Source organism: Phodopus roborovskii, unplaced genomic scaffold, assembly GCF_943737965.1.
Source record: "Phodopus roborovskii unplaced genomic scaffold, PHOROB, whole genome shotgun sequence".
Taxonomy (NCBI): domain Eukaryota; kingdom Metazoa; phylum Chordata; class Mammalia; order Rodentia; family Cricetidae; genus Phodopus; species Phodopus roborovskii.
This window is the reverse complement of record NW_026126461.1, coordinates 4,660,319-4,672,551: the sequence shown is the minus strand read 5'-3', so window position 1 is coordinate 4,672,551 and position 12,233 is coordinate 4,660,319. Positions and strand designations below refer to the sequence as shown.

At 48.3% G+C, this 12,233-nt stretch overlaps 1 protein-coding gene across 4 annotated transcripts in view; it reads right to left on the bottom strand.

Annotated features, from left to right (window-relative positions):
- Nucleotides 1-12,233, bottom strand: part of Lrrfip1 (LRR binding FLII interacting protein 1) — a 118,316-nt gene that overhangs the window by 27,365 nt on the left and 78,718 nt on the right. Inside the window, exons 8-9 of one of the 4 annotated variants that reach the window (XM_051190780.1) lie at nucleotides 7,907-7,975; nucleotides 5,933-6,010 (exon numbers count right to left, since the gene is read on the bottom strand). The exons of the other annotated variants lie outside the window; for them this stretch is intronic. Coding sequence (XP_051046737.1) covers nucleotides 5,933-6,010; nucleotides 7,907-7,975 — 147 coding nt within the window. The remainder of the gene's footprint in view (nucleotides 1-5,932; nucleotides 6,011-7,906; nucleotides 7,976-12,233) is intronic. 4 annotated transcript variants of the gene reach the window in all.

Genomic DNA, 12,233 nt, shown 5'->3' with positions numbered 1-12,233 from the left:
TTCAGTGGCTGACCAGCAAGCCTAGGCCTCCTCCTATATCCATCTGCCCAGAACTAGGATTTCAGGCATGAGTTGCCATGCCTGGCTTTTTACATGGGATCTGAAAACTCAGGTCATCAAGGCAAGCTCTTTACTGACTGAGCTACTGCCTCAACCACACTCCCAAGTTCTGAGTTCCAAGGATGACTTTTGGCAGGAAATGAAGTCCTTGGGAATAAAAGTATTTCTAAAATACCGTTCAAACGAAAATTTGGGCAGCTAAGGAGAAGTAAGGTAGCGGGCATCAACTCTCCTGGGGAAGCAATTTATTAATTCCCTTGGGCCCAAAGCCTCATTCCTTGGATGAGTTGGTCTGTGGATGAATATTGATGAGCCCGAAGTAGGTCCAGCTTTGTGACGCTGGGATGGCAAACAGATGCACCCTGTCAAGTTGAAAACCAATGGAATGGAAAACAAAACAACACGCTGAAGGGTACATTTCATGCAGAAACAGGCAGCAGCTGAGGTCCCAAGTGATGAGACAAGGACCCACACAGCTGCTGTCCCCACTGGCTCCATTAGATGGCAGCATGGCCAGGTCCGTCTCAGGTCAGGCCCAGAAAGAAGCAGGCAGAGAGCTATCCCCTTTCCACAAAGCCCCAGACACAAAGGGACAGAAAAGCAAACCAGATGGTATCCTTCACTCTGACAGGCAGCATGCCGCTGACAGATAGCATGCCGCTGTACCTCTGAAAATAACATACAAGGGAAGAGAACACATCCGCGGCTGCTGCACGGGCCGCCATGGGGATAAGAGGTGGACACAGCAGGCATATGGGACAGGCCACTACATCTACAAACACCGGCCTTCCCTTTGTGGAAAGGACAAGGGTACAATCATGGGACCTACTTTTTTTTTTTTTTTTTTTTAATTTTCATTCCCCAGTACTCAGTATTTCAGATTAATATCACACTAACAGGATTCTAAATGATGCATGCTGATCTTTAGAGTCACCGCTGACTGTATTCAAAGACATCTCCCAGAATCTACTGGAGCCAGCTGTGGTGGCACATGCCTGTAATTTTAGTACTCTGAGAGGCTGAGACAGGAGGGTTTGAGGCCATGCTGGGCTACAGAGTAATAACTTGTCTCAATTTGCTCTCTGTTTTTAAAGTTTTTCCTCCTGAAGCACAGATCATGGCAATTCCTTCCCTTCCAAAAGCAAGTCCTTTAGGAGGACAGCAAATTTGAGTCTTGCCCACACCATCTCAGCAGGTTTCTCATGAAGATCAGGTTCTAAACACCCATTTGCATGTCATGTCTGCTGGCCCATTCAAAGATAAAGACACCTAAGCAAGAAGAGAGAACCTAGCCTCATGGTCCCAGCTCCCAGACAGGCCACATCAGACACTGGAAGGCAAAGAGGGTCCCTGAAGCAATGTCATTGCGACAACCTTTGCAAAACACGTGACACAGCAAACTCCACTCAGGGAACGTCCACTTTACAGACTGCTTCCCTTCCAACGTCAGTGACAGTGGAGCTCACCATTAGTGTGGCAAGTTTTGGTTTTATTACTATTTATTTGGGGTGTATGTGCATGTGGAGAAGTCAGAGGATAACTCGTCGGACTTGGTTCTCTCCTTCTATGTGTGTCCTGGAAATCATCAGGCTTGGCAGCAAGTGCCTTTAGCCACTAAGCCATATTACGGGCCCTAATTTTATTTTTGAGACAGAATTTATGTAACTGAGAGTAGCCTGGGATTCACTATGTAACCCAAGATAGCCTTAAAAGAACGATGTGCCTTTCTCAGCCTCTCTAGCACTGGGATCAGTCACATGCCACCACACTTGGTGAACAGTTGGCGTTAAATCCACTCTTGTACCCACACATGCAGGCTTGCTCTCCACCTGGATCCTGCCTTGCAACGAGTCACAAGGGTCTTTGTTTTCAAATTCAAATGGGCAAACAGCTGAGCTCAGCACATTTCTGTGAGCGAGCACACAGACAACATGAGCCCTGGTTCCACTCGAGATATTCCTGAAGGACAGATGCTTCAGGACCGTGGAGGCTCTCCTGGATTCCAGGGCGCTGTGAGACTTAGATGAGGGAGATGCTCTAGTGTCACGTGGCTCTGCTTGAGTGTGATTCAAGCCTAGATCTTCAACTCCAGATCCTGCCCCTCTCTAGACACTGCCTTCACTGTGGTATGGCTGATACTTATGTGTGTATCCCGTAAAGGGCAAGGGCAGGTCTACATTGCCCAACACTGTAGACTCATGACCAGAATATTCTAGGTGCTTAATTAGCACTGAATGGGTGAACAACCTTTTCAAGGAGAAGATTCTGGACATAGAGAAGAGAAAGAAAACATGTGTGTATGCGTGCGTGCATGCGTGCGTGCATGTGTGTCCTACTTTTCTTTCTGTGTCCTCTCAACCAAAAGCAACTTGGAGAGGAAAGGTTCTATTTGGCTAGCACTCTCTCTCTCCAAGACACAGTCTATCGTTGAGGGAAGTCAGGGCAGGAGCCTGGAGGTAGGGACCACGGCTAGCTTTCTTATAAAACCCGGGACTGTCTAGGGATGGCACTGCCCACAGTGGGCGGGGCCCTCCTACATCGATCACAAGAATCCCTTATAGACGTGTCCACAGACCAACATGATAAAGACAATTACTCAGTTGAATCACCTTTTGGGTGATTCGAGGCTGTGTTGACACTATCTAGGACTGGTGATAGACAGGTGAAATGGGTGTGGGGGCTGGAAGAAGAGGGAGTGGGGAGCAGTGCCAGAACAAGGCGGTACGCGGTCACCCGCCATCTGCATTGGGACTGATGCCTCTTGGCTTTCCCAAGAGTTGTATCGTTGGGGGCCCCAAGCTTTTATAGCCTTGACTCTTGCAATAGTCTATGGACATGGAGGCACATTCACATTCTTACAAGGGAATGAATGACCACTTCCTTTGTTCTGGTGACTTTCGCTCTTCAGCCCCGACCCTGTCCCATCATCCCCTCAATTCCCTTCTGACAAATGTGAGATGCAGAGCCTTGAGTGCTGCAGCTGACCTTTGTATTTCCTTCTCACCCTTGGTGAAGTATCAGGCCAGAGGGATTTCCCAAAAGCCAATATGGACACTAACAACTGTCGCATATTGTGGCTGAGGCAGCTCGAGCCAAGCAGGAACAAATTGTGCCTTTCAGGTAGCTGTTCCTTCCAGCTTCAGCTCAGGAGTTGTCTGCCTACATGTCGTCAAGCCGGGGGGGGGGGGGGGCGGCTGCAGCATGTGAACCTGTCCTATAACTCCTGCCCCATTGCACATCCTGCTCCATGGGCCTCCTCCAGAGACCAGATGGGAGGGAGGGTCACTACAGTCCTTGTTTGTCCCCAAGGCAGAGGGTGACAAACCCGGCATTCTGGTACCTCAAGAGGCATAAAGAATGCAGCTAGCCCTCACTCCTGTTCTCCAGATTTAGGTCAGTGTTAACACTGTGCTTTCTGCATCCTGGGGTGGGTGGGTGTGTGATTTGGGCTGGCTGCTAACAGAAAGTGTCTGTGAGCGTGTACAGCCTTGCTGGTGGGAAGAAGCCCAGAGGTTCGTGTGTGGACTTGTGGGTCTTCCTGCCTCAGAGGGAGGAGGAAGTCAGGGCCAGGGCCCTGGCAAAGGCCAGTGACCCTTCCATTGAGAGACGAATCTCCTGGGGCTGCCCTGCATTTATAGAGGTGTCCCTGTGCCTGAGAAGCACACATAGGAGGTTCTTTGATCAGTGTGGAGGGACCTGGCTAATGTGAGGTGGCCAGCCTGTCTTCCACACATCTTTGCTCTGACCTTTGCTCACTAAATGAGACAACAGAAACAATGATCGATGGACCTTTGGGGCAACAAACAGGTGACTAGAGGAGAAAAAATGTCTACTCACAGGGGTGAGGGTGACTACACCCCAGAATGGCACACACAACCCAAAGAGATTAGTTCCCTTACCTCACAGATTACACAGACTTTCAATGAATCTCTGTAAAAAATAAACAAACAACCCCCAAAAACCTTGCTTGGTGTGTGTGTATTTTTCCAAAGTTCTCGAAAGTACACACACAGCAATGGTATCTGCATCCGATTTCAGTCTTTCCAATCACAGTAACCACGAATGTTATCATACCATGCTTCATCGTGATACTTAAATAAATCCAAGGGCCATGCCTAGTGATGACAAATAACCCTGCTTTGCCCCACTGGGCAGACGTTGCTCAGGCAGCAGGTGGAGTTGGGGTTTGTTGGGAATCTTTGGAAGTAAAGCTATAAATTTCTTATCTTGGTTGCAAACACTCCATTTCCTCCTCAAGTGTACACTCAATTATTATGCACGAGGAAGAGGATTCTACACTAATGCCGAGACTTTGTTTCTAGAAATTTAAGGCTCCTCATGGATTAGATTGTAAGTGATATAGTACCACAGAGCCCGAGGTACTCAAGATAGCCATTCTGATTCACAGGAAAGATACATAATGGGGTAGGGGAGGGGCACAGGCCACTGAACTGACTCAGCGGAGAGGCTCATAGCTGCAAGGGATCCCACTGGCTCCCCCAGGGGAAGCTGCTTCTAACAGGAGACCCCACAATGAACACATCTGTGTAAGTGGGGTGTCTTGGCATTCTGTGGTGCAGTGACCAATCCAGGGCAATGCAGTGTTGGAGAACTGAGTCCCAAACTATGCGTGTTTATGTCTGGGAGTTTTAATGTGAGCTGATAAAAGAGATTGGCCTGGATTGTCTGCACTTTCCATCCATGGCTTTCCAAGCATGGGCCTCCACTCACACTCCTGGTAAACAAAGCCTGGGCATGTCTCCCCACCCTAGCCAAAACTGTTTTGTCAGTTGTGGTGCTATACACTTGGGAGGTGGAGGCAGGAGGATTGGGAATTCCAAGTTATCCTCAACTACATAGTGAGTTCAAGGCCATCTGGGGCTATGAACACAAACAAGGGGACTGGGGAGATGGTCCAGTTGGTAAACGACTTGCTATGCAGGCTTGATGAGGACCTGAGTTTGATCCCTAGAACCCACGTTTAAAAAAAATTTAAAAAGTCAGCTTGGCGGTGTGCACCTATAATCATAGTGCTGAGGCAGGAGGATTCTGGGTGCTTACTGAGTAGCCAGCTCAGTCAGATCAAAGAACCAGGCAGGAATAGAGGAGGACGGCAGGCATATCCTTGCCCCCTCCCCAAACAAAATAAAACACTTTCTTGTTTAGATAATGACAAAGGGACTGTGCAGGGCCTGATTTTGGGGCCTTGGGGCACATGTCTGACATGCGGTCAGCCACAAAGAGAGCAGCACCTTGGTGATACCTTCTATGCAGTGTTTGCAAATGTGACAGCAGGTGGCCTAAGCAGAACTGAGTGTGGCCAGGCATTTGCAGGCCCACACTTTATTTTAAACCTTGCTGGGCTCCGATAACCCGCACAATTTCAAAGCCAATGTTAAGAGTCAAGCCCTTGAAATTTTAAATTGTAAAATGCAGCATACCCACACACGGGGCTACAGTTTTACATCCTCAGAATAGACTTTCCCCGCCCCATGCCTCGTTTCTTATGTTTTTGGTTGTGAGCCTAGCCTTTAACAGCTGAACCATCTCTCTAGTCCCCCCCCCCACCCCCCATGCTTCATTTCTAAGCATCACTAAGGACTTCTGTTCTGTTATGGTCATTGAGAAGTTGAGCCCTGCAACCCTGACACCACCCAATAGCATTTTCTAAACTCAATACCATTTCCCAATCCCATTTTTACTGAGACCCGAAATAAAACAAGAGGCTTCTAGCTTCACCTTGACCACACTGGCTTTCAAAGACAGCGGTCATTTCTGAGTGACAAGGGGAAAAGGACAGGGAGGCAGAGGGGAAGGAGGAAGGAAAGAAGGAAGGAAGCCGAAGGGCAGCAGGGTCAGGAAGCAGACTTACCACAGGGCTGGCCCGCGCCGAGCTGGCCCTGGAGGAGGCCCGGGAGCTGGAGTTGAAGTGGCTGTTGTACTCTGAGGGCTACCACGGAGCCATCACAGGATGCCAAGATAGAAACAAAGGAACAGGGTCAGCAGAGAGGCAAGAAGAAAGAAAGCCACCAAGATCAAACGTCAGTTAGTGTGGAGGTTAGCCACACACACACAGAGGAAAGACAGGTTAGGGTGAGGGAGCAAACCAGGCTCGGAAAAGGAGTCCGAATTTGCCACAGGGTCAGGTAAACGTCTACCAAGAATAAAACACAACTGAATTATCCACAGGGCGCAGCTGCAGGAAAACACTGAGCATCGTTCAACTTGAGTATACACGCATGCCAACTCCTATGTTCACCTCCTGGGTAAGTGGTGGCAATCATTAAATCCTGAGCTGCCTTCAGCTGCATTCCAGCTCAGAAACTAGCTGGGGGGGGGGGGATGGTATTTCTGAAGGGAAGTTTTGCTTTTCTGCCACCTTTTCAGGTGGAACTGGAGGACCTATCCTCTGAGTGTCCCTGTCTACCTGTCCGTACAAGCTTTCTAACTTCTGAAGAAGGAAGATGACAGTCACCAGGCTGTAGCCTCTAAACTTTAGTTTGTATTTAGCCACCTGCCCTGGGACAGATGCCAGTCTGACCAGAAGACTGAGGGGTCTTGCAAGCATCATCATCACTGTAAAAGGTAAGAACTCTGGATCTTCGGGGATGCTTACGTTGCCACCTTAAGTACCACCTCTTGGTTTGTCTTCCCAGCAGAGTCAGTCCCAGTGAGCAGCGCACACATCTATTCAGTTTGCGGTGACTCTCCAGTGAGCAGCTTAGCCCTGGCACACTTAGCACACTTGCTGAACACATGAAGAAATGACTCCAGCTCTCCGCTAGCAACGGCGGAAGGGACTACACCTCATGTTGCCAACCCAAGGGTGGGAACACTTCTCAGACCAGCTGGCCTGACTTGACCATCCTAAAAATCAGCAGCTACATCATGTTCCCAGGCCCCATGTGTCATCTCATGTCCAGAAGTCACTGAGGGTTAAACAAAAGCACTGGGTGTTTTAAAGGGCTGTGGCCAGCATGGTCAGGCCTGCAGAGGCATCTCAACTGCATTTCTCCACTGGACAAAGACATGCTTGCACTCAAGCGTGAGGCGTACAGAGATGTAAGGACCACGTCATGCTTGCTTGCTTCCTTCCCACATATGGACCCTCAGCCAGAACAGTTCTCTGACCAGCAGGACTGACTTGACCCTTTGCAAGGGAAACATTCATGTCACCAGGCCTTAGGTGTCACCTATGTCTAGGAGTCAAGTGGCCAGTGGGCAGCTAATGTAATGACACCTCCATCTCATTGGCCATGTAAAGACTGTCATCTGTGAAACAGAAATTAGGACAGGCCAAGACAGATGTGCCCACCACGAAGGAGAGACTGTTTGTAGGGTCTGCCTCTGCCCTCACTTCCTGCTAGAAACGGTCCTCCTGGGTGCTGCTCAGATGGGTGAACACTCCTCCCACAGTGTTAAGATTGGGTTACGACACACGACTACTAGCCATCTCAGGGCTGTGAGGGGACTGGTACAAGTCCTGTAAAATGAGACCGACCATCACTGTTGAAGCAACCCTGTGGGTCTGTCCAGCCCCCCGCCCCAGCCCCTTCTCCTTTTCTCAGGTTCAGAAATTCATTATTACTTGCTATGTCACTCGGGAGTTGCAGGGACCGAAGCAGATGAAACCCAACTAAGTCTAGTCTCTGACCTCGGTACAAACTGATGAGTGAGGACAAGAAATTAACAAGCAAAGATTCCCTGATTCCATCATCCATGACCTTTATCACAAAGGCAAACACAGACAGCATTTCCTCCTGTGATATCAGTCACCAGCCAGCAAGCACCCCTGGGTCATGCAGCACACAGTGAGGCATGATGGGAAACATGAAAAGAGCCTTACAGCTCGGGAACCACCGGCGCTTCCCCTCCGAGCCCCATAGAGGTTGCTCTCATCCAGCATGGACGATGCCTGTGACAAGAACAGACCGTCAGGGCAGGAAACACACTCTTTTTTAAAGGACCGCACAGGAAATACTGAAGGTAAGGTTAGCAAGAATGACATGTGCAGGGAGAGGCTCTGGAAGACACCATGCAGGTTCCACGCGACCCTCTTCAGCTCTTCAGAGAGCCACAGAGAACAGACAGGTGTAGGAATCAGAAGAGAAACGTTCGTGTCAGTCGGCATGCAATTTCATGAGAGCACTGGAAACTGTTATTCTGAAAAACATTCCACATGACACTTGCCAGTCAAGATTGGAAATTGGCAAGCCACTCAAACACCCTGAAGTTCATCAAAGCATCCTCATATGCCTTGTTTACACAATTATTCTTGTGTGGAGTGGCTTTGCAATAAAACATTCTGGTAATTATCATTTTGATGTTGGATACTTTATATATCTTCAGAAGTTGCTACACAGAAAATAGTATTTGATTACCTTGAAATTGTATGCAATTAATCATAGAGAAAGATGTTTACAAGATCTCAGACAGTGATGTCAAATTCTGTCCCCTTTAAAGATACCTGAATTTTCCCTATTCCTCTTCAGGGAATACAGGCCACCCATGTATACATACCTAACCCCTAAGTGTGCAATGTGGTAGAAAGTCACAGTTATTAATACAGCATCTTTGAAAACTAGTTTTCTGCAGAATGCAAGAACCTACATTTATAACTGGAAATTTTCAAAATTATAGTCATGGAAATTTCCAAAGTACTATGGCAATGTGGATTAGAGTGTGTTACAGCTGTCAACACATTCTGGAGCCATCTGTTTTCCCGACAATAGGTAAATGTTGTCATTGTTTCCTTCCTAACAACCTTAAACAAGTCTTCCGGGAGATGGAACAGGGTGACAGCTGTTGTCAGCAGTCAGGGAAGAGAAAGCCCAGATCTGACTAAGAGGGACCGGTGACGACCACAAAGGGTGGGTACACTGTGAGGAAAGCGCCGCTTCCCCAGCAGGGCAGGAAATGGGGCTCAGGGCAGGAGAGCATGTGCAACAGGCAGAGGGGAGCATGCATGGCAGGAGTAGGAACACTCGCACCCGGAAACTCCCTGCAGGCCGGGCAGCACTGTACAGAAAGGAGGGCTGCAGGAAAAGCAGACAGCAGGCTTTAGACCTTGGGAAAATAGCAACAGCCAGCGTGTGCTTCTGGTAACTAAGTAACCGTAATATGGTGCTTAGAAGAACAAGCCAAAGTTAAGGCACTGTGTTTTCAGGGGACTGGACATATGGAAATCCAAAATTTACAGGAAAGAAAAATGATACAATTTCTAACTTTAAAATCACAAACTCCCCCAGCATCTCTGGAATGAGGCTATTGCTTTTCAGTCCTTCATCTCTTCAGATGATGCTGGAAGAGGACCTGGAGCAAAGCCAACAGATGGGCATAGTTGCCGGGCCAGGTTCAAGGCCACCCAGGTACCTCATAGCTCAACCCCATATCTAGGGTTCAGCATTCCTGGGTTCAACCAACCAAGGATCAAAAATATCTGAAAAAAACAAAACAAAACAAAACAAAAGAAAGCAGTGTGCACTGAACATGGTGTGCCAGCTATTCCACAGCATTTGCATACTGGGCGTCGTGAGTAAGCGAGAACCGACTTAAAGTTCATAAGCGGATGTGCTGACATTATGCAAATGCTACATCACTTTATCTCAAGGACTTGAGGACCTTTGATATCAAGGGGACCTTGAGCCATCCTCTCAGGTAGAGAAAACTACAGAGAGGATGTATCAGGGTATGACTGCTTCTGTCAGGGTCACCATAGCAGTCAAGACACAAAAAAGGAAGTGTTAGGCTGCTAGCTGCTCAGGGTTGGCACTTCCAAAAGCCCAAGGACATGCACACCTAGAATACAAAGTAGCACAGGGTCCTGCTGGGAATTAGAGGCAGCTCTCTGAGATACAGGACTCGGTTATAGAGATGAGTCAGGACTTATGTAGAGACTCACGGTATAGGGCACAGGAGAGAGCAGGGAAAGGTGCAGGGCCAAGAGACAGACCTTCTAGTAGCTGAGGCTGCCTGCAAAGGAGACGGCCAACCTCCAAATGACTGTGTGCACTGGGATTCCTAACACGGTGGGCTTGTGCCCAACAGAGCTGGCAAGCCCAGAGTAACAAAGGCCCATTGGCTGGCCCTGAACTCGCCTTGTGAAAACAGGAAAGGGGCAGAGAGTCAAAGAAATGCTTGGTTCTGTCTACTTCTTCAAGATGTAGCAGGCAATGTGTGCAGAGGTCTTGCAGGTTGCTTCCTGGACACGTTTACAAAAGAAAAACATATTTTTTTTTTTTTTAAAAAAGCAACTTGGAACCCCAAATGGGGGAACAATTGCTGGAAATGGAGAAACCCAAGAGACCAATTTTGAGAACTTGAGTTTGTTTTTTTTTTTTTTTTTTTTTCTGTTTTGTTTTCTTTTAAGAATACATTTCACTGAACCCTCCTTTCCCTAAAGTCTGTTTTTCCATATTAGGTCCTAAATTACATTTTTAGGAGGCTGAGGAAAGTCTCAGCAAGCCAGCCAAGCCATTGCCAACAGCCCTGAGCCTGGCTCTGCTGACTGCACGCTGGAGAGACTGAAGTGCCTGTAAGGGTACTAGCAGCAAAGAGCTTGGTGGAGAAAAGCAGGGGCGGGAGGGGGGACAGACCCGGGTTCCATTCTGGGCAGACAGGGGCTTGCAAGCAAGGCTGCTACTGGGAAGGCTGTGGTCGGAGCACAAGAGTCCCTGTAATGAAAGAAAACAGTCAAGTTGGGTCAGGTGGGTGGGAGGTGCGAAGTCACTCCATCTCACGGGTGGGTTAGGGCTGCACACACAGAAAGCGGCCTCTGACAGAGCACCAGCACACACTTGCTGGGCAGGAGGGAACGAGAGTTAGGGGAACAGAGTCTACTGATTGACAGAGCCAGATGACTCCACTAGACTGAGTTAGGACTTTTAAGTCGGCAGTGTGTGCAACACACACACACACACACACACACACACACACACACACACACACACACACACGAGTTAATTTTAACCAATAACAAGATCTAGAGGTTTTAGTCTTTATAATGTGAGTACTGACTTTTAAAAAAAAAACCGTGTAAACTCCTAACCAGAAATGTATAGTATAGAGACCTCGGCTTCTGCCCAGGTAATAGCTTTTTCACTGGGGATGGTTACAGATGGTCGGGAGCTGCCATGTGGGCCCTGGGAACTGAACCCACGTCCCCTGCAAGAGCAGCCAGTGCTCTAAACCACTGAGCCCTCTCTCCAGTTCCTTCTCTTCTTTCTTTAAAGTTTACATCCCTTCTGATGACAGTACCGAGGAAATCGGTCTCATTTCCATGCTACTTACTGAGATACTGGGACCCAGCGGTGATGGCCTGAATTCGGGAGTGCCCATCCTGAGGCTTATGTGGGCCCATTCAGGTCTCCACCTACCTAAACTGGTTCCCTAGTTCAGTGGCTGGAAGAGCTTTAACTAGGACATGCCAGCCCTGACTGGTAGGACTCTTCATTAAGTAGAAATCACCTGTCCAGGTCACTGAACATGAGTGCATGTAGATAGCTAGACTGGGCTGGGTTTTCATGCCAAGGCCACAGCATCTCTGACAAAGTGCAGTGCCTAAAGAGTATAGTTGTTTTCAGAAAGGAGGCAAGAAGGTCCAGGCTTTTTATTCCCCACCCCTTCCCTTGAATCAGTTCTAACCAGAAAACAATATACATAAGCATGCCATTGGTTTACTCATGGTAGTTGGCTGAATGTGACAATTTATGTTAAATACAGGACAGTGGTGAGTCCAAAAGAAGTATCACATGTTAATTACCCCTTGGCATTCAGAGAAACATCCATTCCAAGTGGAAACTTGGAAAATAAGATGGGGAAGAGGGGATCCCACACACAAGGATGCATGCTACAAAACCTGCAGTTTCTGTAGAGAAGATGAGAATGATTTAAATGGGAACCAACCAACTTCTCCTCCCTGGAGGACGACAAAACGGAGACTCTGCCATCGCCGCTGCTGTAGCTGGAATTCTGAGCACCAAAAAAGCAGTTTGTGAGTGGTGAGTGCTTCTTTTCCCCGCCCATTCACAAGGCAAGCACAGGTATACCAGTATTAGGACCCAGGAGCTCCTGTCCACCTGAAGACTGCAGGATAAATTCTTAGCAAGTGAGTCTCACTGTCTTAGACCGCTAGCTGTCACACCGCAGAGCTCTGTCTCTATGAAGCTGAGTGC